Source organism: Rhagoletis pomonella, unplaced genomic scaffold (assembly GCF_013731165.1).
Source record: "Rhagoletis pomonella isolate Grant_MI unplaced genomic scaffold, Rhpom_1.0 Rhpom_scaffold_00010, whole genome shotgun sequence".
Classification (NCBI taxonomy): Eukaryota; Metazoa; Arthropoda; class Insecta; order Diptera; family Tephritidae; genus Rhagoletis; species Rhagoletis pomonella.
The window spans coordinates 10719399-10736282 of NW_023458564.1; the positions used below are offsets into that span (position 1 = coordinate 10719399).

Here is a 16884-nt window from a genome sequence, read left to right on the forward strand (position 1 = left end):
ACACGCTCATTTTTATACCCGAGCGCACTTGTGCACAAGGGTATATGTATTAACGTTGTTCACATAAAGGTTGTTTGTAACAGCCAAATCGAATCGAGCTAGATATAGACAAATGTATACATAAATGCTCAGAATGAATAGAGAAGTCGATTAAGCCATATCTGTCTGTCCGTCCGCCGTGTACCCGATAACTCGAGCAAAAATTGAGATATCTCAACGAAATTTGGTATGTGGGTTTCCATTTATCCAAGGTAGGTTGGTATTGAAAATGGACGAAATCGGACCCATATAACGGTAATTTTCAGAAATACGAAAACTGCGAAATTTTAGTAACTACCGAAGATTATTCACTCAAAATTGATATTTCAAACGAAAAATGAGAATATTATGTATTTTTGGAAAATGACGCCCATTTATGGTTACATGTGTATATCTTATTAACCGATGCTCCAAATTCTTCCAAACTTGGCACAGTTGTTGGCCTTGGCACGGCATACCAAACGGCCGAAATTTTTTAAAATCGGACAATAACCACGCCCACTTATCATATAACGGTAATATAGAAAAAAAAACAAAATCTCCGATAAATCAGTAAATATTAAAGCTAACACAGTCCGACAAAAATAAGACCGATCTCCTTACCCAGAAGCCAGACTATACTTTCCCAAAGGATTTTGAGATATTCTAACCTATAAGTGCAAAAAATGCCGTTTTTGCCTATTTTTGAAGTTGTGTATGCAAGCCAGAGTAATTTTTCTCAAAAAAATACAAAAAAGTCTTTCTCTTTGTAATGGCGTTGAGTTTTCTCAAATGTTTTCGCTGGGATATTACAATTTTAAGTTTACGGATTTTTCCAATTTTTCTATATCTTTAAAATCATGTAAGTAACATAGCGGCCATGTGTATTATCCGCAGCACTTAAAACTTAAACTTAAAAATGTATTATCTCAGCGAAGCAAAAATATATTTGAGCAAACTCAACGCCATTTTAAAGAGAACAACTTGTGCTTTAGCACCTTTTTTGTATTTTTTTGAGAAAAAATACACAACTTCAAAAATGGGCAAAAACGACATTTTTTGCACTTATAGGTTAGAATATCTCAAAATCCTGATGTGATAGAGCAATTCTGTGGATTTGAATTTAGCACACCGAAAACCTTCGGGAAAGTATAGTCTGGTTTCTGGGTAAAAATTTTGTTGGCCTGTGTAATTTGTTTAAGATTGATGCTTGCAACAATTCTTCACCAAGAAATACGTTTGTGATAAAATTTTGGAAAATAGGCGTGGCACCGCCCACTTATGATCACATATACAGTGCCGGACAAAAGTATTGGCACAGAGAATTTTTCGCAATATCTGAAAAGTTTTTTATTCTAATTTATTTTCGATAATTTTTTATAAATATATAGTTCGTCCTACACCAAAAAACATAAAAAACTAAATCTCTAAATTTTGTGCAAAACTCAGGAAAATTCAATAAATTTGCATACTTATTTGCAACTTTCTATTCAGATTTTTTAGAAAAATTCTAAGTATGCAGTTTTATAGCTCAACTAATTTTAGTTTAACAAAGTGCAAGCTGGAAGGTGCTAAAAAATCGCGTTGATTTTTGGCAATTTTTTTTCAGTCAGGTCCTTCCGTACAAAGTATGTTCGACAATTATTTTTTGTATGGAGAAAATGAGCAACACCTTCTACTAAAAAAATGTCAAAAAATCAACGCAATTTTTTAGATACTTCAAACTTGCACTTTCTTATACTAAAATTAGTTGGGCTATAAAACTACATACTTAGAATTTCTGTAAAAAATCTGAATAAGAAGTTGCAAATTAGTATGCAAATTTATTGAATTTTCCTGAGTTTTGCACAAAGTTTAGAGATTTTGTTTTTATGTTTTTTGGTGAAGTACGAACTATATTTTTATTAAAAAATATTGAAAATAAATTAGAATAAAAAACTTTGCATATATTGCGAAAAATTCTCTGTGCCAATACTATTGTCCGGCACTGTATGTATCTCGGTAACCGTTCTACCAATTTGTACCAAACTCGTGCTTGCCACATAAAAGAAAAATGTTGAAAATTATTGAAATCGGACTAAAATTGAGGATGCTTTTCATATAACGTAAATTTCAGAACTGCTTGAAACTTCAATATTTCGAAATTTAAGGTCTCTAATTTACTAAAAATTGATACACCTTGGCTTACCATGTAGCGGTAGCTTTCGAAAGGGTGAAACTCATGTATTTAATACTTGCTCCGGGTATTTAATGTTCGGCTCCGCCCGAACTTAGACCTTCTTACTGGTTATTTTACTCTCCCGAAAACTTTGACTTTTGTAAGTTTGATGTTAAAATGTTTTTATTGTACCATGTGTCGAAATATGAAACGGATACAAAATTTTGTATTGACACAATTATAACAGAAGAGTTTTCATATACACTGTTCGCGTCACCTACTATTTGCAAGGAATTGAAAGCTATGAATATATCGGAACCACGTAATTATGTAGTTGATAGCACATTCAACGTTGTGCCCATTTCAAAACAGCTTTTGAAATTGTAGAAGCCGCGAGCTTTTAGTCCACAATTTATAAAACAAGATATGAATGGAAACATGTTTAAGTGTTTCGTCATATATATCAAACGTCAGTGGATGAATAAGGTAAGCTGAAATTATTGCTAAATGATTCCTTTCAAAAGTGGAAATGAAATATTTGATGTAAGCAGCATCCTGAAAATTTTTCTGTGTACAAAGAGCCCATTACGACTAGCAGCTCTGCGGAAGCTTTCCACAGCCAGGTAAGGATGAAACTGCCGAAACAAGGAAACTTCTATAGATTTCTAAACGTTCTTAGTGATGTACGTAGATGCGGCAAAATCAACAGATTTCTGATTTATGCAAAGGGAAACATAAGTGGTTAAAAAATCGTACCCATTTTATTCGTGAGCGCCTCTGCCAATTAAAACAAAAAAAAATACCTTGGCAGATATTCTCAACCAGCTTTCTATAAAAGAGAGCCGGATGTTTGCAGAAAACTTTGTAAACGAATTTCAAACCACCGATGATGACGCTGAAGAAGACATATGTGAAGATGTGGTGCACACTGAGTAAAGAGATCTCATATGTGTCATTTGCTGTGAAAAAGAGCGTGAGGTTTGTTTATTCCATGTAAGCATTGTAAATGTTGTCGCGATTGTTTCAACCGAATGAAAGAGCGGAGTTTGCAGTCTGGAGTTCAAATATTATGCCCAACTTGCCGTGCGATTGTTCAAGATGGAATGTTGATTTATATATAAAGTCTTGTTGTAGTTCTAACTAACAATTTTTTGTTCCATTCTGTTAACGTAAAATATGTGTGTGTCTCACCAGTTGTCGATACTGGATTAAATTGAGGCAAAAATGAAAAATATTTGAAATTGATACTGAATTATTTAAATTGATACAAATTATTACTAATAAAATGCAATAAATAATTATCTGATATTTCCGGATTTATTGGATATTGGAAAATAAATATATGTACTTATGTAAGCTTTAATTTTGCGAGTACATAACTAGGGGGGTTCACATTTGCTCGCTACCCCGCGCCATGCCGCGCGTCGCTCTCCGCAAAAATTGGGTTTATGTTTTCCAAACTAAAATTTAAAAAAGCGCAATGAAACCATAATGGCTTTATTTCCATTTCTAGTTGGAAATAAGGCCGAATTGAAATTATGGTTTTATTTCCAAAACTAAATGGAAATAAAGCCATTATGGCCTTAATGCGTATGGTATTATTGCACCCCACCATTTTAGTCAATATATACTTAAGTCACTAGAATTTTAAGCGGATGGTAAATCTATTAAACAATTTTATTTTTTACCGCAACCGGTGAATCTTTCCTGCAAAATTGTGTTTTAATCCTTCAAAATGAGATATCATTCGTTGAATTTTATAAAATACTAGTAAGCCCGGGCAGACGTTGTCCTGCTACACACAGATACATAGGCAGGTTACATTTATCGTAGATATTATGGGTCTTCACACCAAAGCTTGGTAGTCGGCAAGTCGGTGTTCGGTAAAATTTTCCCATGTACATTAGAAAAAATTACCGGACACCGAGTTACCGAATACCGAGCTCAGTGGGAAGAGCCATATTGTTTCTTACGTTTCATTTGATATTGAAATTTACAAAATATTGTTATCCTTTAAACCTCTAGTAGGCCAGTTTTTGTATGAGTTGAAAAATTTAGGAATGGGTGAATTTAGCACTAGAAATCCAAAAATGATGTCCTTTTCGATCTGTCCTACAGGGGAGAAAAACCAAGACCGTCTGGAGACGGGCTTCCCGATATACTTACACATAGTTTAGCTTTCTCTTACACAATGTTGACCTACGAACCGGCAATCCCATCTGCAGACGGTCAAAAATGCAAACTGAGTTTTTATATGTCGGCAAGCCGGTCTGTAGACGGTCTGTGTTCGAAAGCAATTTTCTCCGTTTCGAATGGTGACATAATTATAAAACTTATATGAAAATACTGTGCTTTTAACTACGAAATCCACCGAATTTTTTTATATCAAAAAATTTTTCAAAAGAAAAAATTTCTTTAATTACGAAATTACTAAATAAATAACAAGAAATAATTAATTTTAACCGTGTCAAAATCTGTAATTCAACTGCCGATTAAAATAAAACGGATTGACATAATGGATTAAAGTTTACACCGCCGTAAAAGTACGATTTGTTTCTAAAGATCGTGCTTTACGAATATAGAAACAAATTATTATAGGTGCACTAAAAAGGTATTTAATTAACGACCGTTTGGAGGCGGTTCAGCCTACTAGAGGTTTAACTGTGAAGGTGGTGGTAAAATTTACCCCCTCTTTAAATTTTTTTTAATTACTCTCCTATGTTGCGCTCCAGCAACTTAATTCTCTCAGTATCTTCTCATTTCGTTGTCGTTATTGTTCAGGTATGTTTTTGCTGTGGAAGGTGTAGCGTGGGCGGAGAAATGCTGATGCTGGTGTAAAAATTACCACTGCTCAACGTGTATGCAACTTTTTCTTTCAAGGAAGGTTGACCTGTATTTTTTACAATTACATTTTTTTAATATATTCTCTTGTATTTCTTTAATTTAATTTCTTAAGCTTTAGATTAATTTTTATTTTACACTTTTTTTTATAAGTTTACTATGTGATGTTTTCGTTCTTGTGAATAATAAAAGCCTTGTGAAGTAAAGTGAGTCCCACTTGTTGATTTTAAAAGAAAAAATAAAATTTTGTATTTATTTTAACTTAAAAATCTAGTAGCTTAGTTGAAAAGAAAAAATTATTATAAAATGGCCAATTTGTGTTCAAATTTCTAACTAAAATTCGAAGGGGTAAAATTTACCACCAGGTCATAAACTATGTCCAAAAAATTCACCTCCATAGGTAACGGTTATTATTGTTCACTACGTTCAGTGGCGGATTTATCGTACAGGCAACATAGGCTGAAGCCTAGGGCGGCAGAATTAAGGGGCGGCAAAATTTAAGACAGCTAAATTAAAAGAAAAAAATTTATTTGGATTCAGCTGCACTTGAAATTGTGTTTGTGTCTGTAAAATATTATTAATGATTCATCTCATTCAATACAATTCAAAATTAGAATTACGCTGCGAATTTTTCCTTAGTATAGCAGTCGTTGAAATTTCCATTTAAGTTTCATTCTGACGGCGCGCCTGCGCGTGACGCAAAGAAACAGCCGACACGCTGCCCCGAGAACGAGAATCATCTAAAAGGTTACCACACTTGACAACACTGCCGAAAAACGAGCGTGTATTTTCGAGAAAATTCTTGATTCCAAGCCCACCAGTTTTTCATAAGTGTATCATAACGTGAATAATCTGAAGGTCAGCTTCCGTCGTATGTCAAATTAGGCAGTGTATCTGTGTATGGTCTTCTGTTTGTCTTGCGCGAGGTCAAAAAATCTTCCGGATGAGCGATTTTATTTTGTATACTCGCATAGCGCTACTTCAATGTCCTGATAATTGGATTCTACTTGTCCAAACCTCTAAAGCATTTCAGTGCAGTTTTAAAACGCGTGAAAAACTATCTCAGATCTTCATTGAGCGAAAACAAACTGAATGCTCTTGCGTTGCTGACTATAGAGTCAGATTTGTTTCTATCTATCGATTGTGAAGATATTATCCGCGAATTCGCAGCTGAAAAATCAAGACGTAAAGAACTGTGAAAAAGAAGTGTTTGAAAGAGGGTTTTTGTTGAATACCTTATCCATGCTGATGTCGAATTTGTTAATTCCGTTATGTATTTCATTATTAACGAACTATATTGTAATAAAGCACTGACAATAACAATCATATTTGATATATATATATATTTTTTTTTTTTCGTGAAAAACGGGCGGCAAGTTATGAATTGCCTAGGGGCGGCAAATATTTAAATCCGCCACTGACTACGTTTGAAAAAAAACGTTCTTTGGTTACGGTTCAAACATCAGCCAGGGGAATGGATAACATTGATTGGTGTCCAAATGGTACATTTGTTGTTTCTGTTGCTATGCGCATGTTTATATGTATAAATACTTACTACATTATTTTGTTGCTATCGTACCTATTTCTCCCCAACATAAACATACATATGAAGCGGAGCCGCGGATAACATTGGAAAACTCTCGCTTCGGATATGGACAGTTTGTAGTTAGCGTAAAGTTTACGCCGTAAACGAACATAGCGACATTACAAAATTTCGGGGTTATTTGCCTAAAAAAGACCGGGATCCCGGGATAAACATTCTTAATAAATTAACCTACCATAGCTATGCCCGCATACCAAATTTCCAGTTCATGTGACATATGCTTTCGAAGTTATAGCTGATAAAAAATTCCACGCCTATGGCAGGTGCCACGCCCCCTTGTTGAATCCAAATTTTTTTCTCCCTATAATAGGCATAGGTATTATATCAATACTCTGTCAAAATTTTGTTCGATTCTGTCCGTCCGTTTAGGCTGCAACCTGGCACATACATATATACATACTTCCACAAATAAATATATCTTATAAATATTAGGGGTATTCTCTGAGTCTTGTAAAGCCCTTGCACGGTGCACGGATTGCACGGTTTGCAAAGCTGTCCCATACGAAAATCGGTTTTTACCGTGCAATCTGTGCACCATGCAAGGGCTTTGCAAGACTCAGAGAATACCCCTATTATACATGTGAAAGTTTGTATGTTTGGATGTTTGGGAAATCATCACGCGGAAACGACTGCACGGATTTGCATGAAATTTTGTACGCAGATAGCTTATGGGCCGGATTGGTTAAAAGGCTATTTTTGTAAGAGTTGCCACCTGTTAAAAAAGTTTCATTTATTTAATATGTGGCAACGACTGAATGGATTTGAATGAAAATTTGCACACAGATAGCTTATGACCTAGATTGGAAAATAGGCTACTTTTCTTAAGAGTTGCCACCTGTTAAAAAAGTTTAATTAAATTAATACGCGGAAACGACTAAACGGATTTGCATGAAATTTTGCACACAGATAGCTTATGACCTAGGTTAGAAAGTAGGCTACTTTTTTTAAGAGTTGCCACCTGTTAGAAATGTTTAATTTAATTAATAAGCGGAAATGAGTGAACTGATTTGCATGGAAGTTTTCGCACAGATAGCTTATGAGCTAGGTTGAAAAATAGGCTACTTTTTTAAGAGTTACCACCTGCTAAAAAAGTTTAATTAAATTAATACGCGCAAAAGTCTGAACGGATTTGCATAAAATTTTGCAAGCAGATAGGCTTATGACCTACAGTAGAAAATAGGCTAATTTTTTGGAAGAGTTGCCACCTGTTAAAAAAGTTTTAATCAAATTAATACGCGGAAACGACTGAACAGATTTGCATGACATTTTGCACAGAGATAGCTTATGACCAATGTTAGAAAATAGGCTACTATTTTAAGAGTTATCACGTATTAGGAAAGTTTAATTAAATTAATACGTGGAAATGACTGAACTGATTTGCATGAAAGTTTGCACACAGATAGCTTATGACCTATCATTAACTCCTTATTTGGTGAAGTAGGTTTGGTGATTAATTAAGTTATGCTGGAATTTTCCTGTGCACACAAAGCAAGTTAATCCAGTATGGCTATGTCGGGTTTCCTCATCAATCTAAGCAATTTGGTGTGCATTTTCATTAAGATATATACCAACAAACGTTTTACAAACTAGGTTTATAAAAGTTCCCAGTTTATGTATTAGTAATAACAATAATTATAATTTTTTTTATATTACGTGCTTTTTATAAGCGTAAAACACAAAATAATTACTATAACTGGTGTTTGGTTTCAAACTGGGACAAACTAGACAAATTAATCAGATTTTATTTTTTATTGGATTACCGATTAATGTGTTAAATTAATTAAACGTAATCGCAGCCAGCGATTAACGATTGAAAAAATGTTATCATTAATCGTACAGTTGATTACGAGTACTTAATTTTAATCGTCAAACGCGATTAACATTTTAATCGTTAATCAGATTAACAGTTTGCCAATATTGTGTGAAATTATGTTCATATTCACAGAGCAAAATGGACGTTTTTGGAAAAGAGGCGTATGACCTCCCATACTGGCTGAAAGTTTCATATTGCATATCTCTTCAAATGTTTGGGGTAAAGCACTCAAGCTTGTTATGGAAAGACATATGTATGCATGTATGTATGTGAAACTAATACCATACTCATGGAGAAATATGAGAGTTATTGGAAAAGGTGGTGTGGCAACTCCCATGCAAATTGATTTTTCTATGCTGCATGTCTCTGGAGGTGTTTATTGCAGAGGAATGGAACTTGGCACCGAGATGTGTATACAAAATTAATTCCATACTCATAGAGAAGAATTTGCGTTATTCGAAAAGGGGACATCGTTCCTGCCGTACAAATTTACTGTTTTATACTGCTTATCTCTAGAGGTGTTCATGGTGGAGTACTGGGACTTGATACTGGGGTATATAAAATCAATTCTAAATTCATAGAAGAAGATTAGGTAGAGTACTGGGACTTGGTACTGGGTATGTAAAATCAATTCTAAATTAATAGAAGAAGATTAGGGTTATAAGAAAAAGGGGCGTGGCACTTCCAGTACAAATTTACTTTTTCTTGCCACATATCCCTGGAGGTGTTTGTGGAAGACAGAATTAATTTCATTAAATGGAAAAGGGAGAGCCGGGCTCGACCTTATAATCTAAAGCTCTCTTGAGGCTACAGTAATGAGAAGTGGTATTTTATCAAGGCCAGGTTACTAAATTTGAGTTGGAAATATTAGAACTCGCCGTGGCACCTCCAAGAAGGTTTCACGTTCACGCGTCGTATACCTGGAAATATTTTAAGGTAAACTTAGAGGGATTGATATATTTCGTATGCCTAGAGCTATAACGAAATGGGCACAGAAATAATATCTAACGTCATTAAATTATTTTTCCTATTTGTATAAAAGCGCGGGGTGAACGCCGCTGGTATAAGCCAGTAGTACATATATCTATCCTTCTCTTAACGAAAAATAATTTCTGGGGATATCTCGGCCACAGGGCCACCTATGGTGTAAGTTTTAAGCCCAAATATTTATTTTCAATTGGCTAAATTGTATTCTAAATATGAGCCAAATCAGCAAGTATTGCAATTTTTAGGAATATCCTGACCCCAGCGCCCACAACAGCAACAAGACAAAATTAAAAATTTTTTTAAATCGAAATTCTTCCACACAGAAGGTGCAAAACAGCACTTTTTACAGAATTGAAATTGGCCAGGCATCGCGGTCATAAAAAAACATTTCATTTTTATATACAGGGTGTCCAGGAAGCCATGGATAACCCTTTAACCGCCAGTACGCGATATTATGGTCTACCAAAGAAAAAGATAAAAACTTATAAAAAGTGTCATGGTTTTCGAGATTTTTTAACTTTTTTATATTTTTGAAAAATCTGTACTTTCGGTCGATTTTTTACATGCCGTTTCTACAAATAAAAACTTTGAAGTTGAGTCTTTTTTATTTTTATCTAAACTTATTCCGCTATCGATAGAGTATAACACTTTTTCAATCATTGTGTTTAAAATGTTTAAAAATTAACTCCAATAAAAAATTTTGATCCCGAATAAATTTTTACCTCTACATTTGACGATACGCGGTGAAAAAATTTTGTACTACACAAGTTGTGAAAATAATCCTTAAAACTTACGTCTTTAATGGGGATTCCAAAATGATATAAAAGTTATAACCTCTAAGTCTTTATGCTGTTGTTATTACGATTTGAATCTAAAAGGATGCTGGGTTAAAAGTCTTCGAGAAAATTTCAATTAATAAAGGTTTACCTTTTTTTAATTATATGGGACAAATAACAACAACGTAATGTGTTTCGGTATTAGTTTATTATTTATTATAAAAGATGTTCAAAATGGCTGCCTTCTACCACATCCTTCATCTCTTAATAAATGATCTTTTAATTCCGTGTACATAATTCTCATTTTTTTTGTTCGGCAGTTGTTCGATGGTGGTAATTTAAGTTCTAAACACCAAATCTTTGAAGCAGCCTCAATAAAAAAGTCTAAAGGATTTAAATCCGGGGATCTAGGTGGCCATAAAATGGGACCCAAGCGTCCAATCCATCGTTGCGGAGATCGTCATAATCGGTTGGATCCCTGATTAAAACCGAACGTTCGGTTCGGCTTCGGCCGAAAAATTTACCTTCGGTCGGACTCTACTTTAGATAGAATCTGTCATAAGCTAAAGCAGAAAAATATCATATTTTCTTTAAATTTGTAATTTTTTAAAACTTCACGGCACTTTCGGCATGTGAAGGCATGCTCCGATCCGGCTCAAACTTTTAAAATTGTATTTTTTCAATAAATAACACATTTCTAAAGGTGCACCTGTAAAAATTGAAAGTTGATTTTTTACAACCACTCTAATGTATACATATACATATATGTAAGTATGTATGTCAGGGCATAGTTTCTTTGCTTGTGAACCAATTTTGATGATTGTATTTCGCTGGGTTAGGACAGCCAATACATATAAACTAAAAAAAACGATTTAGAAATAATTTTTTTTTTGTTAAATCAAAATCTATGGCAATCCATGATAATGGATTTATATTTTTTTTAATTGGCGCTTACACAATATGTTAGTGTTTGACCGAGCTTCTCCTCCGATTTGTGGCGCGCGCCTAGGTGTTGTCACACAAAGGGGAGGCACCTACAAGTTTACGCCAACTCCGAACGGTGATGTGTTTATATGAGCAGCTGTTTTTCATGACATAAAATCACTCGGAGGTTGCCATTGCCTGCCGCGCTATTAGGAAAAACTCTTTTCCTATTTTTATTTTTCTTTTTTAGTCCAGACTGTTTATAATTTTGCAATCGATATTAAAATAATTCAACGATATTCTGAATTTGTATTGTATGAAACTGACATTTTATTTATTTTCTTTTTCAACACACACACATACATATGAACCGTAATTAATTTAATTTAAAGCAATGCCTACGTACACACATATCTATGAACCGTAAATTACAGGTCTGTTGCAGTAGCAGTTTGCCTAGGAAATGTGGGTTCCCGGATTCAGTCTCTAATGAATTTGAATTTGAAGCAAGAAACCGCCTCTTCCGACCAGTGTGCGTTCTGTCGCCTAGAGCTATAAATTGGCCTAATAAAACAGCATATAGATTTAGAAAAATGTAGTGAAAGTTTCAAACAACCCTAAAGCTTATATCTGTGGACGCTTATATAAAACTTGGCTGGCTTAAAAAGAAATAAAGAGCCTACTAACAAACAGTGTTGCCGTTTTGATCCATATACTTCAAAAGTGATACGTGTTTGGGCATATTTTCGGCAGATACTTTATTTCTTCGCTCATTTCGCGAGATACTTGAATTTTTCGCGTAGTACAAATTTTGATGCATGTTAAAGAGAAAATATTAATATGCAGTGGCAGCTTATAAAATTTGGTCGAAGATATTGAAGCGTTTTGGGGTCAGTAAGCTTAAAAAATGCTTTAAATGAACCATGTATAAAGAGCTCACTTCATTAATTCTTAATTTACTTTACTTGCTCCATAAATAGCTCTGCAGATATAAAATTGATCCAATATGAAAAGAGAAATGGAATTTCATTACAAACTGTTGAGAATATGATGGGGCGTATTCATAGTAAAATAAAGTCGACACTGAAGGCAGTCGCAGCTTTTTGACATAATTTCCAACGTAGAATGTGAATTATGTGAAATTTGATAATTAACGTAAATGATCGACAGCTCATAGTTTTAAGTATGTACATATATTGGAATTCAAGTTTCTATAAAATCTATACATAATACTTTTTTTCGTCTCTATAAAACATTAAAAATAATAATCTCTTTTTTGATAGATTGTCACAGTATGTAAAATATTTTGCTTCATGTAAATACATATTTTCATTTTTTCATTTATTATAATCAAACACACAACCATGAGTTATTTTACAGTGTTTGAACTTAATTTAATTATAATTATAAAAGCTTAAAAATAACATTAAGGGAAACCGTAGGTTGTAAAAATGTGTAAGGAGGAGAAGAAGAACAAAGAAGTATTAGAAAAAAGAAAAATATATGTGTACGTGCATCTTAGCAATTTAGAGGGCAAAAATTATGTAAGAGCTCATTTTTAAAGTGCGATGTACTTCGGATAGTTTTGATCTTATATGGCAGAGCGTTCCAAAGACGAACAGCAAAAACAAAGAACTGACGTTCAGATACAAGGCAACTGTATGTCATACAAAGCAGGTTAAGTGATCGGGCCGATCTCGTGAATTGAATTCGTTCAACTAGGTATTTGGGCTCATGAGAGTTAATTACCTTGTGAAGCAGCATTAGGCATTTTACTTTTAATAAATCGTCGAACTTTATAGAAAATATTTTTAAGGCAAAAACAGATATGTGATCACGACGTTTTACACAGTACACATATCTGGCGATGTTGTTGTAGAGGATATTAAGTTTGCCACGACACAGACTATCACAATTGGCATACAGTTCACATCCATACAACAAGGTTGGTAACAGAAATGTTTTAGCTAAAAGCAGTCGAATTTTCTCTGGGGTAAAGTGCTGAATAGTCCATAACGAACGGAGCATGCCATAAACCTTGCCTATTGCACTATAAATGTGGGTATTCCACGATAGGGTTCTATTGAAAATTATCCCTAGGTTTCTTGCAGTGTCAACAAATTTTATAACAGAGTTGTTCAATTTCACTTCACTGTAGGTGTATGAATGCGAATTACATGACTTTTCGATTATTGACAATAATAAAAAGCAAAGGTATGGAACCAAATAGCATTTTTTTAAGTATTATCTAACTTGATACTTTGATACTTAAATAAATATTTTGTGATACATTTGATCCACTTTTTGTTTCATTTACGATACATTTTTTCATGACGTCCCGGCAACACTGCTAACAAAGGCTAACATCTTAAATTGCAGCTACTATCACTTAGTACGATTTAGTGTTTTGAATAGTTCTTTCAAATTTCCACAAATATACATATACATAGGTATACATGATTCAAATATTCGTTATACAACAACATTCATAATTTTTCTTTTTTAATTACTCAAAGCTTTCCTCTTCACAATATTATATTCCAGATCAGAATCTCCAACATCTTCACATCGATCTAGTCCGCCCATTAGCCCTGGTTGTGAGGATCAACATCATATTGGTATTTCAATGGATTTTCATGATGAATTCAAAAAGCCTATTCCACCGCACAGTCCATTAAGACCGCAAGACTTTCCACTTTATACCGGCGGTCATCCATACCATTTGCTAGCACAAGGGGGATCAGCATTTCATCGACCATTGGATCCAACCGGAAAGCCAATACCTGTAAGCATGAACATTGATTAAAAATTTAATGCTTTTAAAAGTAAACTTTGGGTCACAGAGAACGAACTAAGATATTTTTAGGCAGTATAGTAACCAAAAAAGGAATGAGAGTGTGCTTATAATGCTTTTTAAATTTTGTCAGAAAAAGAGCTTTTTGTGTTTACATATTATTTCGCATTCATCCAAACATTTTTAAATTTATTTATCGGTTTTGATATTGAAATACCTATTTCTCGATGAATTTATTTAATGACTTTAATTATTATCATTTGTTTACATTATTGGTCCAACGAAAAAATACAATTGTTAAATTGTCACATTGTTGGGCAGTTATTTGTATTAACGAGGCATGTTTCCAAAGTTCAGGGAATTTAGCTATAATTTTTATTATCTTGTTAATTTTCGTCAGTATTATAGTGTAATTTGTCAGCATAATCTCCATTTAACTCAATACCTTTATCCCAACAATAAACTAATTAAGCTGTCCTCAAAGAACTTTTTCAATCCACCTATTCATGGCACGTTTTGCGTTAGCTAAACTTTCAAATCGAACACCCCGTAAGAGTTTTTACAAATCTGGGAACAAATGATAAACAATGGGTGCAAGATCTGGGCATAAAGTGGGCGCGGAAACAAATTCCTATCGTAAATCGTTCAAAACATCCTTCGTTTTTTTTGCGATGTGTGGTGTCTTGCATTATCCTGTTGCAATAACGGTTGCAAATGCCCAGGCTGTTTTTCGACAAGTGCCTGTTGCAGTGCTCCGCTGAATAATTTCTGATGTTTTCACACCTTCTTTCCACAAAAGGAAACCTATTGCTCTTTGAGAATTTGCTGCGTCTTCCATGCATACAAAAACAGTGCTATGAAAACGCATCTATATCAGTCGAACACCTAACTCAGACCAGATATGCATATGTCATAAACATGTCAAAACTTGTTTGGCAACAATAACATTGCCTATAAGTTCTGCGTAATTTAATTATAGCACAATTCCCAGAACTTTAGGAACAACCCTCGTACGTATGTATGTATGTACACACCGTCTTACTGACTTACTGATACGGGAAGGCGTTAGCCCATATGGGCCAGGGATGATAAATTAGTTTTATAATTTTATAGGAAATGGCTAAAGAAATTCACGAAATTAGCCGAAAAAGTACCAACATTTGAAAGACCATATACATATACATAATTATATGTTTTTAAATGAGATAAAATTCTCTATATAAAAATTGTTTTCTGAAATTTTAACCACATATTTAAACAAAATATGATATAAAACGTAGCGTTTCCAATACAAATTAGTATACCAAATTAATCATCAATATAACGAAATAATGTAACTATAACCAAATCAAGTGTAGAGATAAATATATTTAGCTGATTTTTTTCTGGGTGCAATCTTTTTCGGCTGATTGAATTTTTCGTTCAATACGCTTTCCTTCTGCAATTCACAGATACTTCTTCATGGTTCAAAAAAATAAAATTAGGAAGCGCCGGACGGAATTCGAACCCGGCACCTTTTGGAAGCTAACAAATAGCGGCACACTCCTCTGCACGCTCAGCCACACTACGCATGCATGCTTTCAATTATTTAGCTTGAGCAAATAAAATACAAATATTGCATTCAAATAGCATCTTTTTCGAACGTTTTCGGAGAAGAAAATGAATGATAACTGTAGGAGTTTTTTGTATGCACTGTCGGCAAAATTTACGTTTCTTTGCTGGCTGAGTATTCATTCAATGTAAGTTTTAAATGACTAGCTCATATTTTTGTTTAAGAATCATATTTTGTCGAGGTTATCACCAAGCAGCCGTGTACGTCTTTCTTCCAAGATTCTGCAAGACACAGAAAAAGCTCTTTCAATAATTGCTGAGCTAGATGCTTTTTATAAAATTTGCCTTGAAAAGCTTCCAAGAAGTGAAAAATCTTAAGCTTTCTCCCAAAATTTTAAAACATCGTCACAACTTTTGTTTTCTGATTGTTTCAAATAAATCTGTATTTCCGCATTAATGTCTTCAAAAACCGTTTCTGCAGATTCATCGTTTGTACCTTTGAATTCGTCATAACTTTATAAATACATTAAACAGTACTAGTTTACGATTTTATTTCTGCTGAAAATACACATATGTATACTAGGGATGTTGCGATTCGCATCCGCGGATGTATAGTATTTTTAAGAAACTATTAGGTAAGTAAATTAAGTTATTTAGGTAAATAAAAAAATGGAAAGTTAGTAATATTTAATAATGCTTATTATACCCGAGCGCACTTGTGGTATTATAACTTTGTTCACATAACGGTTGTTTGTAACAGGCAAAACGAATCGAGATAGATATAGACAAATGTATATATAAATGATCAGAATGAAAAGAGAAACCGATTAAGCGTTGACTGTCTGTCCGTCCGTCTGTCCGTCCGCCTGTGCACACGATAACTCGAGTAAAAATTAAGATATCTTAACGAAACTTGGTACGTGTACTTCTTTCGGGCGTAGGACGGACGGTATTGAAAATGGGCAAAATCGGACAATAACCACGCCTACCTCCCATATAACGGTAATTTTCAGAAATACAAAAACTGCGATATTTTAGTAACTACTGAAGATAATTCACTCAAAATTGATATTTATAATAAATTTTAGACGAAAAATAAGAATATTAACATTTCCACTTATGGTTACTTGTGCATATCTTGGTAACCGCTGCATCAATTTATTTCAAACTTGGCACAGTTGTTTGGCCTGGTACAGCATACCAAATGGCCGAAAATTTGTAAAATCGAACATCTTAGGTCCACTTTTCTTCTTATTGTTTATTAATGACATTCGCTCCTGTTTTTCTACAGTAAAATTTTTACTATATGCGGATGATTTAAAAATTTATTCACCCATTTACAGTCACCATGACTCTGAACTGATGCAATTAGATTTGGATAATTTAAGTACATGGTGTAATAGCAATCGGTTAACTCTT

General features: G+C 33.9%; 1 protein-coding gene across 1 annotated transcript in view; it reads left to right on the forward strand.

Moving 5' to 3' along the window:
* LOC118746499 (verprolin-like) overlaps positions 1 to 13926 on the forward strand; it is a 50684-nt gene extending 36758 nt beyond the window's left edge. Inside the window, exon 2 of the mRNA XM_036480346.1 lies at positions 13665 to 13926. Within this exon, the coding sequence (XP_036336239.1) occupies positions 13665 to 13926 (262 nt within the window). The remainder of the gene's footprint in view (positions 1 to 13664) is intronic.
* The last annotated feature ends 2958 nt before the right edge of the window (positions 13927 to 16884 follow it).